Source organism: Panicum hallii, chromosome 2, assembly GCF_002211085.1.
Source record: "Panicum hallii strain FIL2 chromosome 2, PHallii_v3.1, whole genome shotgun sequence".
In the NCBI taxonomy this organism is placed as follows: Eukaryota; Viridiplantae; Streptophyta; class Magnoliopsida; order Poales; family Poaceae; genus Panicum; species Panicum hallii.
The window spans coordinates 1,775,385-1,792,234 of record NC_038043.1 but is presented as its reverse complement, the minus strand read 5'-3'; the positions used below and the strand labels follow the sequence as shown (position 1 = coordinate 1,792,234).

The following is a 16,850-nucleotide window of genomic DNA, read 5'->3' as shown; positions in this document are numbered from 1 at the left end:
TCACCACAACACGGACACGCCCGGCGATGGCCCGCCTCACGCCCTCACCAGACCAGCCTGACACCAGCAGGCAGCCTGCAGCCACGCCGTCCCTTGAGCCCGCTCGTCAAACGTCGCCGCCGCCGCCTACTTCTCCCTCCACTCCACCGCTCAGAGCACGCACGCACGCACGCACGGCGCGACGGACGGTATTTCATTTACCATCCACCCCCTGGGCAGCCGTGGACCCTCCGATCCGCAACCGACGGCCAGGATACACCCGATTCGGACTCCAGCGAAGCGAACGGGGCTGCCCGCGCCCCCGCGGCGCTGCCTCGCCGGCCTCCGGCGAGCTCCCGAGCATTGCGTGCACGAGCCGGTGTGGCCGTGTGGGTTCGATCCGGCCGGGAAATCGCAATTGCTTCCGGGCTAATTGGATGCGTTTTGTTCAATCTTCCCTCTCCTGAACACATCTCAGCTCGTTTCCGGCCATGGCGAGCTCGATCCGGAGATGCATCCGAGACGCTGCAAGAGCCTTTTGTTTCAGTGGTCAGAGCAAACTGAGAAAAACATTCTTGATCTGTAAATCAAACTGGAAATGTAAGTGTGAACATTACTAACAACTTAGGCTGCTCCTATATATACCGCTATTACCCGCACCGCACATAGTTTCATGGTATGGAATTACAAACAACAAGAAAGAGGACGTATATGTTGCCGGCTTATTGCTCACACGCAATGGCACAAGTGTGACATGTAAAAGCCATGTAAGCCTGATACTTATCATCTGAATGACTCGAGCCAAATACGACAGATGAGATTTAAACTTATGGGCACCCTTTTACGGTATTTGAGGTCTTTAGTTTTCTTTATATACAAAACAACGTCTATATAACTCGTTAAAGTGGAAGTCGACAGCATGATAAACACTTGTCTGATGAAATAGCAGCGGGGTTAGGTAGTGTCCACGGATCATTTTGGATTCCAGTGAAGACACATGTGAGGTTTTGCAGTGTCATTCCGTGCACGGCATTGATCGCTACAGCTATTTAAACCCCATAGCCCACTGGTGCTGCATGCCATTTTTGTAGAAGAAAAATTTAGGATTGTTCAATCTGTTTCCTCCCTCAACAATGTCGATCATCGAGTTCCATAGTTCTAAAGACCTAGAACTTGTTGAATCTCTTGTCCTAGATCTGTGTGATCCACAAGAAAAGGTGAATGCCCTTTCCGAGTTACGCAAGGTAATGTTTTTCTCCTCTATATCATCAATTTCATCACCTCCTATTCATTTGATATAATATCTCAAAAGTGACTGACACTTAGTTTTTCAAGCTCAGATTTCTTATGATAGCATGATAAAGTCAGAAGTTGTCTTTGGGCAATTTAGACCAGGCTGTCTATAATCTATCTATTATAAATAATGATGTAATAGTATATTTCCTTTTTTATTAAGTAGTAAGAGATCAGCTTATTTTTACAATACTGTTTATATAAGTGGTTAAATTCTGTGATCGAGATGCTCTAAATTTTTCAAACTATTATTTCCCTATGTATGTGTATTACATGCTTGGATCAAGTTGCATACTGTTATTCTGTAGATTGTCAGTAATGGGGGCTGGTTTGAACTTTTCAATGTATGTTCACTCATCAGCATGCCACATCATTGATGAAGGCAACAAATTTGGCATATAATTTTCAACTATTTTCAGAAAAAGGGGGATGTTTAAGGATTTGGCTCCAATGCTTTGGTACTCTTTTGGCACAATGGCTGCACTACTCCAGGTATAGTAGGAGCTTTGAGTGTACTCTGTTGTGTTTGTGTTTTGAAGGTGTTAACAGTTTTTTTAATATATATTCTTGAAGTTTAAGCCGATCTTGTATTGAAGTGATCATCAGCCTTTGATCTCACTTGGTATGCTTGATTAATTGAAAAAAACAGGAAGTTGTGTTAGTCTACCCTACACTTTCATCCCCTACATTATCAGCAAATGCGTCGAGCCGAGTCTGCAATGCACTTGGACTTCTTCAGGTGCTGTTTTAGTACGCAATGGGGATAATAGCAGAAAAATTGGCTAATGGCTGCAACCATCCCATGACACTGTACTGCAAAAGTTTTTTTACTCTTCTGTTCGTTGTTAATCTTTATATCTTTCCAAGTTCCAACATTGGACTTTGCATCATATATTTTGTTCACCCTCTCATAAATTTTTTCCAGACTGTTGCAGCACACCCTGTGACCAGGACCCCCCTTTTGGCAGGTAATGTCTAATTACTGAGCAGTTGAGCGCAAAGCCGACATGCATTGAAGCTATGTTTCTTAGCTATCCTACATTATGTCAATTCAAGGTTTTGCTACACTATTGTGTAGTGGTACATTTACATGTGTTCGGTTTATGTCTAGCATCTATAGTAAAAGCTCTAAAGTATACAGAAATTGTTTACATGTATGGTACTAATATAACGAATTTTGTGTTTCTGAATATCTTGCTATTAATTACCCATTCACCCTCTCTTTTCATCCTTTATTTTTGCAGCTCGAATTCCCCTGTACTTATACCCATTCCTGAACACTACCAGCAAGGCCAAATCTTATGAGTACTTGCGCCTCGCTAGCCTTAATGTCATCGACGCTCTTGTTAAGGTATTTATGCTTAGGATTTTACATGCCTGAGAAGATTGGTCACATTGTCTTCAATACTGAAGTAAAAGTACTAGATTTATTTCACTAAACATGCATTGCAACCATCAATGAAGATTAACCTCTCACATTCCCAGCTTCTTTAGCTGGCCATGAAATTTTTGAAGCGCATCTTTGTTCCCTGTGGAAGTAAACGATAAGTGACTCTTTAACATTAAATTCAGGTTTCTTGAATGACTTCTCATGTTTTTAGGAGAATGCACTGAACACAGTTTACACATGGCAACAATGCCCCCATATGAGAGAGTATTTATGAATTTTTGGAACGTTTGTGAACATTTGTCATGTTCAATTCCTACTGGTATAACAGAAATAACCCTAAGAACAGCAGATTCATGTCAAGATCCATCTTTTTATTTTTATTTTTATCAAAAAACAATTTCTGCAACTGAGAGAGAAGCTTCTTTGTCTGGTGATACATGCAGGTAGATGATACAGAAGCTGTCAATTTCCTGGTGACAAGTCAAGTAATCCCTCTGTGCTTGCGAATCATGGAGACAGACAGTGAGCTTCCGAAACTCGTATGTCATGCCATCTTTTGCATCTGCCCAGCCATGGCACATTATGTTAATCCTATTCGTTAGCATGCTTTCGCCTTCTGAAGTTCGCATACGGGAATGAAAACTTGCAACCACCTGGCAGTTGTTCAGAGTCTCCGTGGGTACGGTCATGCAGATGCTGGCATGCTTGGTCGCTGTAATGCCCATCTACTGGCTTTTACCCCCTCCGTTTATTCACCTAGAATCAAAGCTTACTGAATGAATGCCAATTTGATAAATGACTAATCAGCTAGGTGCACACATGCAGGTGGCCACTTCCATCGTCAAAAGGATCATGCTAGACGAGTTCGGGTTGCAGTACATCTGCGCCACCGCGGACCGTTTCTTCCAGGCAGCCATGGCTTTGGCGACCATGGTGAACGCACTGGCCGAGCAGCCCTCAGCCAGGCTGCTGAAGCATGTCGTCCGCTGCTACCTCAGGCTGACGGATAACCCCAGGTACGCGCTGTCATCTGCATGCCAGGAACTTGTCTCCAGCATGTACAGATCGATCTCTTCCCGATCAAACGATGACGTTCTTCTCGATCGTCACCTCACTGCTGCAGGGCCCGTGCCGCGCTGCAGATCTGCCTTCCTAAGCCTCTGAAGGATGGGGCGTTCGACAACTGCCTTCAGGTTAGTCCTCTCCCAGTTTGTCAACTGTCAGTAATCGGCCGTTGCTCCAGTTAAACCGTATCATCAAAGGCTGCGATCAAATGCTGACCACATCTTGTTACTGCAAACGCTGCAGGATGACCCTGCCACAAGGTGCTGTCTCCAACAGCTGCTGGACAATCTGGGTGCTCCTGCGGGCGGCGGAGCACCTCGTCCAGGCGCCGGAGGATCTGCGGCGGCTGGAGGTGGAGCACGTCATCCTGGGCCGGGCCCTGCGGCGCGTGGAAGCCGCGGAGGTGGATCGTCGTCTCAGGCAGGCCCGAGCCGCGCACCGTGGATGTAAACTGATCCGGTTGCAGAACTCACTGCAAGACTGCCGTGGAAGACCCTGTTTCCGCGCGTGTCTAAAGAAGTGTTTTTTAGGAGAATGTCTAAAGAAGTGTTATTCTGAAGTTTGTGATCTTTTCAGTAAAGAACAGAACCAGTGTGGTGTTGTAATAATGAGCACTGCAAAGATTTGCAGTGACTACACCCGTGCTGCTTCCAGCGTTTGATATTTCGGTTTTGAGAAGCTCCTCGTGACCATGGTTTCTTGACCCCAAAAAAACAACATGATTTTGGCTTCTTAGGACTAGGACTGAGTTTTTCTCTTTTGTTGCAAGCAGGCTGAGAAAATGGAGTTCACCATTGTTGGTTCATGTTCTTTGCTGCGTGGCTCGTGGCAAGTATGAGGACCTCTCCTAAAAACGGAAGACATGATGGGACCCACGTGTCATTGACACTGGGGTGGGATCATGGAGCGCAGGTGGCAGAGTCTGAAACCCACCCACCTCCTTCCTCCGGTCGAAACGGATGGGTGGCGAGCGGTGGCGCGCCAATGCGGCGAGTGGGCGGCGGCTCGCGCGGGGCAGCGTTTCTCGGCGGCGGCGGCATCTGATCCGATTTTTGGTGGAGGAGGGAACCCCCGTCCAGTCCCGCTGTTGCGTCGGGCGGCAGGCGGCGGGGGCGGCTTCGTCCGTTTCGGCGAGCGCGGGTCACGCGGCGCGGAGGGTTGAGCGGGCCATGCCGCGGCGTCGCGCGGCTCGACCGGTAACTGCCATGGAGGAGGAGCCGGGAGGCGTGGGCCCCGTTGCCTCCGGCGCCTGGGCTTGGCAGCTTCCGGGGAGGCTCCGTTCCAGGCAAGTCTCTCTCCAGGGGCTGTCACCGTGCCCGTCTCAGAATTACCAAATTAATTGCTGGCGCTGTACCAATTGATTAAATTTTTAGTCTTGCGTATGCATCTTCCACCAGTTCACTGTTCGTGAACCTGACTGCGTTACTAGGCCGCGGTGTTTCTAGCTTTTTAGCAAGGATCGCGGAGCAACTCAAAGTGATCTATTTATTTTTCACAAGGGGCTAACTTCCTTATAAGAAAACGCACACTGGTCTTGATCTTGAAGCTAATAGTCTGTGCACACCTCATTAAAGTGGCAGTCCGCAGTAGAATGAACACTTGTCGATGAAGTAGCGGTGCGAGTTGATAGTGTCTATCTGTTGTTCTGGATGCCAGTGGAGAAACATGTGAATTGTCGTTGTGTTCTTTCATGCACGGCATCTATCCCTGCAGTTATTTAAACCCATCGCCCAATGGTGTCTCACTCTGTTCTTTTAGAAGCAATTTAGGATTGTTGGATCTGCGTCACAATATGAGAACATAGATGCTCCTATTCCTAAAGACCATAAACTTGTGGCATATCTTGTTGATTTGTTAGATCCAAAACATCACTTGGCCTTTCCCAGTTAGATAATTCTATTTGTCATCTAGACTGTCTATTTCATCAACTCTTATTCATTCCGCATTATACCACAAAAATAATATAATTGCCACTGAGTTGTTTCCAACAGAGATTGCCTATGATAGCATGATATAGTCAGACGCTGTCTTTTACCAATTTAGACAAGACTTTCTGTAATATATCTTTATAAATTGGGATGTAATGATATATCTTCTATTTTCTATTAAGTAGTATCTGATTAACTTATTTGCGAATCTTGGTGCTTGATCACTTAATATAAATGCGGAAAACGTTAGGTAGATATGCTTACTGAAAGATTGTAAGTTTAGTTATCTTTGCTTTTTAAATTTATAAAGTACCATAATCACCAGTTTATTTCTATTTTCTTAACATTTGGAATAATACAAAAATTCCTCCAGTTATAAATAAACTTCAATTCCTATAGATATATGTTGAGCCAGTTTAGACTGTGCTTCATATAACACAACAGTGTGTTGTGTTTCTCCCATTAGGACTACCTTTCTTCTCCGCATTTAATCTGGATTTACCTTTTGATTATAAAGTAAATATCATTCGTTTTCAATTTCCTTTTTTTCGAGAATAAAAAAAAAGCCACATGTGCTAGGGACATGCTCTTCCTAATGCATTCAGAGATCATACTAAAAGAGAAACTATTTACATAAAACATATGTGCAAATTCTCTACATCTTCAGGGTAAATATCAGACAACCCAAATGAGTCAAGCACCACATCAGCCCAAAGTTGAGTGCACACTGCACAAAGGATTCTCTTAAACAAAATCGGAAGATTTATCGTCAAAATGAAGCTCATGAAACAATTTACAGCTTACAAGGCCTAACTTACCAAACAGACACTTGAAATATGCATGTTTCTTTTCTTCAAGAGTCATTAATGACAAAAAAAATCATGAGTTTTTTTTCTTGAAAATAAAAGTCATGGGTTGAGATGGCTCATCACTACAGATAAAATTGTGTGCATAAGCATTAGCTTGTTACACGTTGCTTAACTTTGAAATGTCAATCTTATCACCTTAAATCCGTACTTGAAAGACCAGTACTGTCTAGCTTAGAAGATGTGAATGGTGTATTGCTATTGTTGTAAAGACAATTACATAACATAGACTTGATTGCATCCAAAATCACAGAGACTATTTCCTAACAACAATAATAAATACTCAAAACACGATATCATTCAAAAAGGAGTCTAAAAAACATTCCAAATACAAAAGATACAAAAGCTAAAACAAATGATAAGTTATTAGAGAAACTAACCCAAAAGGAAAGGGTAAATATAAGGGTGCATTTATTTTTACGTTACAAGAACAAGGGGAAAAGGGCATAATGGTCTTTAAGTAGAACGCTGAATCTGGCCTCTTTGAAATGGAAAATCTTCGATCTTCCTTGTACACACCCCATTCCTCCCCAAGGCGCTGCCTCCGTCTCCCTCCATGGCAGGAAGATGCGACGCCGTGGTGCCTGACATTAAGATGAAGCTGGAGGAGCAGCTTGTGCTCAACCTCTGCAACCCTGAGTTGCGTGGAAATGCCCTCGTTGAGCTCTCCAAGGTCACTCCTGTGCCTTTTCCCCATCTGCAGATTATACATCTGTGATTAAAGATCTGGCCTTTTCGATCTCTAGCGAGGTTGCTCGCCAGGAATTCTTGTTGCCGCAGCAGTAAGAGTCCGCATCTTGTGATGCTGTGTGGTTTTCCAGGATTAGGATGGTTCTGTTTTATTGATTGGGTATGGGGGTTGGCGTATAATTGTGGCGATTTAACAGCATTCCTCTCCGATTGGTTCTTGGTTTCCAAAGAGTACACTGTTTGATCTCTTGCGGAATTTTATCATGAGGATCAATGGTTATATTGTGTGATTTCCATCTTTTGATTCATTCTGACTGCTACATCTGGAAATAAAAAAAATTTAGGTATATTTTATATGTGATGTCTTAAGTTTGGTACATAGCTGGACTTCTGGTGTGTGCGTTGTTTTATCCTGAGAATTGGTTTTCTCGTCCAGTTTTGAGTTTATCTGAGGTGGATTGCTGTACATACACTACCTGTTTCATATCCATGATATCTGATACATTTTGACTAACAACAGTGACGATTTGATCTGTGTTAATGGTCTTCTGGTGTGGAATCTATCATTATGTTTGATTAGGATAAAAAATGTTTTCATCTTTTATTTAGTTGTTTGTGTGACAAGTAGTAAAGCAAGTTTCGACACATTCATATGCAGCGGCTGACATGATGTTTATGTATGACAAGGAGTAGTATTTGTACTTTGAACAGAGTTAGTGTATTTGTAAGTAGAAAATTTGAGAGTCTTATTTGATACCTTTTGTTCAGATGGCTGTAGCTTACCGCACATGATAATGATGGAAAATCTTGAAGTGCTGGTGGTTCATTGCGTCTACTTGACAACATTTCAGTTGCAATTTAAGAGTTTGTTTGCAGAATGGATGTGTTTTGTTTTACAAAATACCTTTAGTAGATTTGCCAAACAAGTATTATTTCCCTTTATATGCATATTAACATGCTGAATGCTGAGTTGCATGCTATTATTGCTTTTCTAAGGTGTGAAGGGTATGGAGTCATTCCAAAGTAAATCGTTAGTCATTCTGTAGCTGATCTATTCAGCAGTGACAGTAGTAGGTGCATGTTCAGTCATTAGCACGGCACATCGTTTATGGAGGCAACAAATTTAGTATGTAATGTTTTTTTTTGCAACTATTTTTCAGAAAAGGGAGATGCTTCCAGATTTGGCTCCACTAATGTGGCACTCTTTTGGCACAATGATTGTGCTGCTGCAGGTATGTTACAACCCTTGTGCTCTTCTATGCATACTTATAGTATGATCAAGCTTAATAGGAGCTTTGACTGTATTCTGTCATGTTCTGTTTCCATGATCAGTCTGTTATGTTAGTCATTCCCGATTCAATCCTCGAGTTCATGGCTATATCAGTTTTCTTAATATATGTTTGTGAAGTTGAAACCAATCTCATAGGTCAGCCTTTTGGTCTTAATTAGTATGTCTGGCTACTTGGAAAAACAGGAAATTGTGTCAGTCTACCCTGCACTTTCACCCCCTACGTTATCTGCAAGTGTATCGAACAGAGCCTGCAACGTTCTTGCACTTCTTCAGGTATGGTTTTAGAAAAAGTTGGGTTTCATAGCAGAAAAGTTGGCTGCTGGTTGCAACCATTTACCATCCCATGACATCGCAATAATTTACTGCAAAGGGCATTTTCTTCTGTTTCTTGTTGATCATTTTAAGCTACCTACTTTAGATTTCGTACCGTATGTTCTATTCATCTCCTCTCCTAAACTTGTTGCAGTCTGTTGCATCACACCCTGAGACCAGGATTCCCTTTTTAAAAGGTAACGACTAATTATCATTATCCTTTGTATGTTGAAGCTAAAATGCACTGAAGCTGTGCTTTGCTAGTTATCCTATGTTCTCTCTCAGGGTTTTTCACATTATCATGTAGTGGTTGATACAAGTTTGGTTTATGTTAGCTGCTGTAGTAAATATTCTGAAGTATTTTTGGATTTTTTTTTACTTTTTATTATGGAACTTTGTTTCCTGGTTATGTTATCATTAGTTATTCACTCCCTCTCATTTGATCCTTTGTTTTTGCAGCTGAAATTACTGAGTACTTATACCCATTCTTGAACACTACCAGCAATGCCAGATCTTTCGAGTACCTGCGCCTCACCACACTTGGTGTGTTTGGTGCTCTTGTTAAGGTAATTTATACATAGAATTTTACACAACTGAGAAGATTTGTTACATTCCCTCCAACACATGAGTAAAGAAGCCTGGATTTGCTTCACTAAACATGCAATGCAATAATCAGTGAGGATCCATGTTCATATTCCCCAGCTTCTTTAGATGGCCATGAAAGTTCTGAGGCAACCATTTTTGTTCCTTGCGGAAGTAAAAGATAACTAACTCTTTAACTTTATCAAGCAGGTTTACTGTAAACCTTTAATGTTTCCCTGCTCCATTTCTTGAATGATTTGTCATGGTTTTAGCAGAATGCCCTTAATCCATCTAGATACCACGAAATCAAGAATGGCTACTCGAAAGCAATGCCATGTAAATTGTGATATTCAGAAGGCACACATGACAACATGCCCCACTAGTTTTTTCAAAAAAGAAAAAGACAACATGCCCCACATGCAAGAATGCTTAAGGATTCGTGGAACGTTTGTCAGGTTTCTTTCAGTGGGAACATTTCTCATGTTCAATCTTGCTATTTTGGTAACAATAGGAGCTGTTACCCTAACAGCGATAAATTCACGGTCAAGGTCCATTTGTTGTTTTTTTATCAAACACTAATTCTGCAAATGAGAGAGAAGCTTCTTTGCCTTGTGATACATGCAGATAGATGATACTGATGTTGTCAGTACCCTGCTTAATGGTGACATCATTCCTCTATGCTTGCGAATCATGGAGACAGGCAGTGAACTTTCAAAAACAGTATGTCATATCATCTTTTGCGTGGAATGTCACCGTCTTTTACCTCTGCTCATCCATGCCATATCATGTTATATTCCTTAGTATGCTAGGCTGTCTAAAATTTGCATGAAACACAATCTTCAATCACCTGGCGTAAGTTCACATTCTCCAACAGTCACGTAGATATTGACATGATATACATAATTACAGCTTTGTTAATTGAGATGATTCTTCACTGTAATGTCCATCTACTGGCTTTGCTAGCCATGTGTTGCCCATATCTTGAGTAGCTTACCTCGCATGGTACAAGTATGCTACCTTCTTCCAACATATCATATAGTTTACATGTTGTTTAGATGAGGTGGACTGTATGTTCTAAAATGTAGCCAAGCAAGTCACCAATCAACTTACAACTTCGAAGCATAAAATGAGGCTTATGAAAGGAGGTTCTAAAACTGTTCAAAATTGTTGCTTTTTCAGCAACTATCTTTTGCTGCTAATTTCAGTAGCATATATATCTGCCAACCAAGTTCTATGTATTTCTCTAAGGAGAACAGCAAGAGATGGCACCTGCTATATTGGTTGGCAGATAAATACTTCTAACCTCTTTTTAACATCTCTTCTCCAAAAACCGCAAGAAGTTGAGTAGGAGCCTAGGTCTCTCTTTGCAAGTGGAGTTAATGTAAACTACTAATCTGATAGCCATTGCTTTAATTCACTAATCAGTCAAATGCATATGCAGGTGGCCACTTTCATTGTCCAAAAGATCATTATAGATGAAGCTGGGTTACAGTACATCTGTGCCACCCCGGAATGTTTTTTTGGGATAGCTGTTGTTTTAGCAAGAATGGTAGCTGAAGAGCCCTCGACCAGATTGCTGAAGCACATTGTCCGCTGCTACCTCAGGCTGACAGATGATCCCAGGTGTGCTGTCATTTCTACTGGGAACTTACTTTATAACATGCAGCATTTCTTCCCACACAACGATGTTAATCTCTTCCTTTTCAAAAAAAAAAGATGCTCATCTCTTACTCTGTTGCAGGGCCCGTAGTGCACTGCAAATTCATCTTCCTGAGGCTCTGAGAGATGGGACATTTGACAACGGCCTTAGGGTGAGTCTTGCTCTCGATTCGTCAGCTGCCTCTAATCGACCATTACCCCACTTACCCTAGATTGAAGGTTTCAATCGAGTACTAACCATATCTTTGTTACTGCAAACACAGGATGATGCTGTTGCAAGGCGCTACCTCCAACAACTGCTGGATAATCTGGCTGTGCCTGCGGGTGGAGCACCTCCTCCAGTCCCAGATCCTGCAGCAGCTGGGGTAACTCATCCAGTCCTGGCTCCTGCGGCAGGTGGTGCTCCACATCCTGGCCCAGGCCCTGTGGCAGGTGCAAGCCCTGGAGGATCTTCGCCGAGTAGCGCTCATCCAAGCCCAGCTCCCACAGAGGTTGGTGCACCACATGCCGGCCCAGGCCCTGTGGCGGGTGGAAGACCGGGAGGATCCTCTCAGGCAGGGCCGAGACGCAGGCGCCGTTGATGTGAGCCGATGCAGTCGCTGCAATTCAGAGTTCACCGCAATTATGGAATATCCTTCTGTGAACTACAGCTAGCGGAGAACCCTGTGCGTCTCTGGAATAGAACGCTATGATGCCGTTTATTGCAGTTTCAACGAAAACTGAACCCTGTATGTTGTAATAGTAAGCGCTGCAAACGTTTGCAGCACCTGCACCAGTACTGCTTTATGCATTTTGGTATTTTGGACACCCAAAATAAAGACGGAACAAACCTAGGGAGAGTACCCTTTTATATGAAGCTCCTCATATGATGCCTTGGTTGCCAGTTCCCCCACCCCCTTTTGGATGTTTGGTATGATTTACATGCGGAGCATGCTGGACAGCTTCTTCAGGGTAACACTGTGAAATGTGTTGTGAAGTATGGAATTCTGCAATGGCCTGAGAAGCCGGCGAATGACGATCTGCTGCTGACCGGCTTAACTAGCAGAAAAGGAGTAGTATAATTTGGGTTTGACTTTAGATTGGACCTGGTTGGTCTGCACTCTGCAGAGAGCAGGTTGAGAAAACTGCCAGAGCTTGCCACACTGATGCAGCACTGCTAAATTCATTGGTCGTGGCGCGTGGCCACGAACTTTGACATTCTGAGCACGAATCAGCTGCTGCTGTTGCTATTGCTACCATTCTCTCGCACATGTTCCTTCTTTTGGAACACGCCGTGGACATACTGAAGACCGTGGAAGAAATGGCTGCTGCATTTCTTGTGCGGCGGAAGTCAACATTTTGCTTCAATCATTCTGCCTCAATGTTGTGTTCGGAAGAAGCAAATACTTGCAAGATGTTTACGAATTTTACGAGATTTGACACAAACTGATCAAATTTCCATAAATCTCAGGCCGATCTATAATTTTGAACAAACGTGAAGCCGCTTGAAAGATTCTGATGAAGCTAACGAACAATGGACGTAGCAGAAGTGGCAATGCTGTAGCCGTCAGCAGCAGCAGAGCCAGAGCACCACAAATTCGGCAGTCACTGTCAGAGTGGGTGCGAAGAGCCTTCCCATCCTTTCTTCAGCATTCTCTTCTCCAAACTGCCAAACCCGTCCCTCTCCTCCCCGTCGCTCGCCTCGCCTCCCCTCCGGCGGATCAAAACCCTACCAAACCCCTCCCCCCTCGCGGCCCGGTCGGCCGGTGATGGCTTCCGCCGCGCTCGGAGCTCAGGTGCGTGCACCCCCCGCCGCGCGCCGCGCGATGCCGGGCTCATCTTTTCGCCGCGTGCGGTGCTGATTTGAGGTTTGGTCCCATGCAGGTTGCTGCAGCAGCCTTGGCGCCCGTCGGCTCGGACGGTTTCCGCAAGGGCTCGTCGCTCAAGGTACTTGGATTGGATGGGTTGGTTGCGTACTGAGGCTAGAACTTGCTCTCATTTTTGGGGTGTCTGTTGGGGAATCTCGGGGCTGGGTCAGCGTGGTTGGCACTTGGCACTGTAGAACACTAGTTCAGAGAGGCGGAACTTCTCAATTCTGTTCATGTAGTTCTGGGGGGCAGACGGGCAGTAGCTATACTAATACGATTTGGAGTGAAATGCATGTCAGGATGGTCTTCCTTGGTTGCTAAAGATATAAGTAGCTTGCTAGAACTTTTGTTGGATTTTGTTCGGTGATACTGTTAGTTTGATTTGCGACCAGTACCCAGATTACCTACCGTACTGTTATTTAGTGAAGTAGCTAAATTAGGCGCGGAAGAGTTTGAATGTATTTTAGTTGTTTTCAGCCAGTGCCAACCTATGTATGAAGTAGCCGATGCCTACTAAGTGTTCTTTCGCACTAGTGTGCTAATTGTTCAGATCATCTGGGTAAGGGTAAAGTGGTATTGGACATGACTCAGGGCAGAAACCACTGCATTTTCTCCCGGAGCATGACTATAGGACCCTAGGAATTTCCAGGGGAAGTTTGTAGGATGAACATTATAGTTATACATTTAATATTGCAATATTCCTGCTTGAGTAGGTAGCGGACGATGAATTTCCTGCATTTTCGGCTTTTCCTACTTGATGCTATATGATATTAGCCTTACAGGATTCGATTGTTATGTTCAGGGTAATGGTAGTCTAAACTTCCGGAGAAAACCATGGGTTGGGAAGAGCTTAGCATGGGAAAAGACCCAGCATTCGAGGCATTTGAACAAGGTCTTCTGCATGTCTGTTCAACAAGCAAGCAAAAGCAAAGTTGCTGTTAAGCCTGTTGAATTGGAGAATGCAAAGGAGCCACCACTTAACTTATACAAACCAAAGGAACCTTACACAGCCACGATTGTCTCAGTTGAGAGGCTTGTAGGCCCTAAAGCTCCTGGTGAAACATGCCACATTGTCATTGACCATGGTGGCAATGTTCCATACTGGGAAGGACAGAGTTATGGTGTCATTCCTCCGGTAAGTACTTCCTTGTTCTGCTAAGCATAATGCAGCACCTCTGTAGTTTTGTTTTCCTTTATGGACTTTACACATTTTCCTTCCATTTTTTTGCCAGTGTGTAATTGGATTTTCAAAAGATTATTTATTCATTGTTGGTATAATAAGATATTATTTAAATATATGTTGTCAATATTATGGTTAAATCTATTGCCAGAAATTATTGTTAAAAACCTGGAGAAAGTGTATCCAGTATTTTCAATTCTCCGATTGCTGATAATGTGACAAATAATATTAAAACTTAAAATTTACTTGTAAAGCTTTGTCAGAATTCAAGCTCAGTTTCTGTTAACAAGACCGGTAATTTAGGCCTTTTGTGCAAATGACTAGTTAACACCCCAAATTTAATTTTAATTTCATTGTTATCTGCATCTACTTTCTTTTCTGAACCAGCATTTCCTACATATAATACCTTTCTCATATGGCCTCATATATTTGTTGCCAGGGAGAGAATCCGAAGAAACCTGGATCTCCAAATACTGTTAGGCTCTATTCTATTGCTTCTACTAGGTATGGTGATTCTTTTGATGGAAAGACAGCAAGCTTATGTGTTCGCCGTGCTGTTTACTATGATCCCGAAACTGGAAAGGAAGACCCCTCGAAGAAAGGTATCTGCAGTAACTTCCTGTGTGACTCAAAACCAGGGGACAAAGTGCAGATCACAGGTACAGAAATTTATCTTGGATGTCATGTATAAAAGCATTGTTATGTGTTTTCCAACAATAAATGGTAGCTTCTAACCGCAAAAATAGCCCTTTCAACATTTCCTTGAGTTCATGGAGACATGGAGTCGTAAACTATGTTACTGAAATCTGTTCTGTATGATCACATATAGAGGATATACTTAGCTTGATTATCTTTTATTTTGTCCTTTTTTATAATCGATACTGTACTCATTGTATCATTCAAGGCATATGCTGGTTATTCCTGTCCTAAGCATCTCATAATGGTTTCTCTTCATGCAGGCCCCTCAGGCAAAATTATGCTTCTTCCGGAGGATGATCCAAATGCAACTCATATCATGATTGCCACTGGCACTGGTGTTGCTCCTTACCGTGGCTACCTACGTCGTATGTTCATGGAAGATGTCCCAACTTTTAAATTCAGTGGTCTGGCGTGGCTCTTCCTTGGTGTTGCTAACTCTGACAGCCTTCTCTATGATGAAGAGTTCACTAACTACCTTCAGCAGTATCCAGACAATTTCAGGTTTTGAGTGTTCTTCAAGCTTAATCGTCTTCTGTCATTCTATCCTAATGATATAACTGAGAATGCTACAATCTAATGCTTTGTTTATTTCACTGTGGTGGCTACATACTTCCATAGTTCAATTGGCTGAAGTATAGCTGAATGGTTCTTGCTGAACTGATCCAAGTGTCGGCGTTGCAGGTATGACAAAGCACTAAGCAGGGAGCAGAAGAACAAGAACGGTGGCAAGATGTACGTGCAGGACAAGATTGAGGAGTACAGCGATGAAATCTTCAAGCTCCTGGACAGCGGAGCACACATCTACTTCTGTGGTTTGAAGGGGATGATGCCGGGGATCCAGGACACGCTGAAGAGGGTGGCCGAGCAGAGAGGAGAGAGCTGGGACCAGAAGCTGTCCCAGCTGAAAAAGAACAAGCAGTGGCACGTGGAGGTTTACTAGGTTGTGAAAATGCCACAGACTATGATTGTTTCGCGACAAGGTGAGAAACTGGACATATAATTGAAACGATTCTTGTTGCAATGTAAAATTGTGGATCTTATTCATAAGCTTCTGCTCCAAATGTTGAATAAAATGAAGCACATGCTTTTGAGTTGGTGTTGCTATTTCTTGAAGAGCACTACCAGTACCAGCTTTCCTTGCTCATTTCACATCGGTTGCTAAGCTATTTTCAAGGGCATCTCCTCATGCTTTCTGCATATTTTGACTGTCCACCTGTGATGCATTATTGAACTGTACTATCCATTGTGGTCTATTAACTATCCTAGCATAGTCAACTCTGGCCCCCACATCAGAGGACATAATCGTTTTTCAGAGAAAGCAAAGGCTACCATCTCCACTGGGCCTCGCTTTATTCTGCTGGGGAGAAGAATCAATATTACACTAATGCTAATTCTATGGTCCTGCATTCCTGCATGATTGCCGGTTTATTTTATGGTTCCTTGTCTGGTCCTTCCCAGATCACCAGCAGCAGTTTCAGGTAAAAATAAGGGAAAAGAGGGAACGTTCAGCGAACTCCCCGCCTTTCCGCCACCCTTTTCCGCTGCTGCTACGGACGACTGCAACCGAAGTTGGGATGCGGCGACGGAGATGTGACAAAAAGAAGAGCTGGTTTCACCTGATGCTTTCACACTCCTCGTGGTATCCATGACCTGTAACACGAGTAGTTATCAAGCAAATTTGTGAACAGCACCCAATGTTACTTCTTTCAAATGTTTATCTCACCAAGGAATTTAGTGACATAGTTGTGACTCTTAAGTTTTTTAACCTTGCAAGTTGGAATCAAACTCATCACCTCTCACCTGGTGACAGAAACCGCGTACATTCTCTTCATTTTGCGCAATTAAAGAGGCCACGTGGTTAGCTTCCTGTCACATCTGTTCTGCTAGGAGGGTTCAATCAGCCGATGCAAACGTGCTAAGTGCCAAAGCCTCCAGATCGAGTGATCCGCTGCTACTAGAATAGCTAAAACAAATCAGATCCCAACTCCCATATCGTGTGCATGCTTCTGCTCCGCTTGCTTGCCAAGTAGTAGTGTGGTAGTTGAGATCTGTGTTGTTCCTCAGCTCCG

At 43.3% G+C, this 16,850-nt stretch overlaps 3 protein-coding genes across 8 annotated transcripts; all 3 read left to right on the top strand.

The window, feature by feature from the left end:
* The first annotated feature begins 1,177 nt into the window (after positions 1-1,177).
* Positions 1,178-4,351, top strand: LOC112882075 (CCR4-NOT transcription complex subunit 9-like). The gene is made up of 9 exons (XM_025947055.1): positions 1,178-1,223; positions 1,692-1,764; positions 1,922-2,011; positions 2,198-2,240; positions 2,517-2,623; positions 3,106-3,201; positions 3,488-3,678; positions 3,786-3,855; positions 3,971-4,351. Exons 1-9 carry the CDS (start codon positions 1,201-1,203, stop codon positions 4,175-4,177), a joined length of 900 nt encoding a protein of 299 aa, XP_025802840.1. The 5' UTR covers positions 1,178-1,200; the 3' UTR covers positions 4,178-4,351.
* Positions 4,352-4,617: 266 nt separating this feature from the next.
* On the top strand, positions 4,618-11,938 carry LOC112880012 (CCR4-NOT transcription complex subunit 9-like). Of its 3 annotated transcripts, none has more exons than XM_025944462.1 (9): positions 4,618-7,194; positions 8,372-8,443; positions 8,686-8,775; positions 8,969-9,011; positions 9,274-9,380; positions 10,021-10,116; positions 10,838-11,019; positions 11,138-11,207; positions 11,319-11,938. In XM_025944462.1, the coding sequence occupies exons 1-9, from the start codon at positions 7,078-7,080 to the stop codon at positions 11,634-11,636; spliced, it is 1,095 nt and encodes a 364-aa protein (XP_025800247.1). In that variant the 5' UTR covers positions 4,618-7,077; the 3' UTR covers positions 11,637-11,938. The 3 variants fall into 3 exon arrangements, with proteins under 3 accessions (XP_025800247.1, XP_025800248.1, XP_025800249.1); XM_025944463.1 differs by having other exon boundaries at positions 4,620-5,012; XM_025944464.1 differs by lacking the exon at positions 4,618-7,194 and adding an exon at positions 8,211-8,285.
* Positions 11,939-12,667: 729 nt separating this feature from the next.
* Positions 12,668-16,532, top strand: LOC112880011 (ferredoxin--NADP reductase, embryo isozyme, chloroplastic). 4 transcript variants are annotated; one of them, XM_025944461.1, is made up of 7 exons: positions 12,668-12,830; positions 12,919-12,981; positions 13,705-14,037; positions 14,522-14,741; positions 15,042-15,282; positions 15,463-15,761; positions 16,271-16,532. In XM_025944461.1, exons 1-6 carry the CDS (start codon positions 12,804-12,806, stop codon positions 15,719-15,721), a joined length of 1,143 nt encoding a protein of 380 aa, XP_025800246.1. In that variant the 5' UTR covers positions 12,668-12,803; the 3' UTR covers positions 15,722-15,761; positions 16,271-16,532. The 4 variants fall into 4 exon arrangements, with proteins under 4 accessions (XP_025800246.1, XP_025800245.1, XP_025800244.1 ...); XM_025944460.1 differs by having other exon boundaries at positions 16,260-16,532; XM_025944459.1 differs by lacking the exon at positions 16,271-16,532 and adding an exon at positions 16,240-16,260.
* Positions 16,533-16,850: the final 318 nt, after the last annotated feature.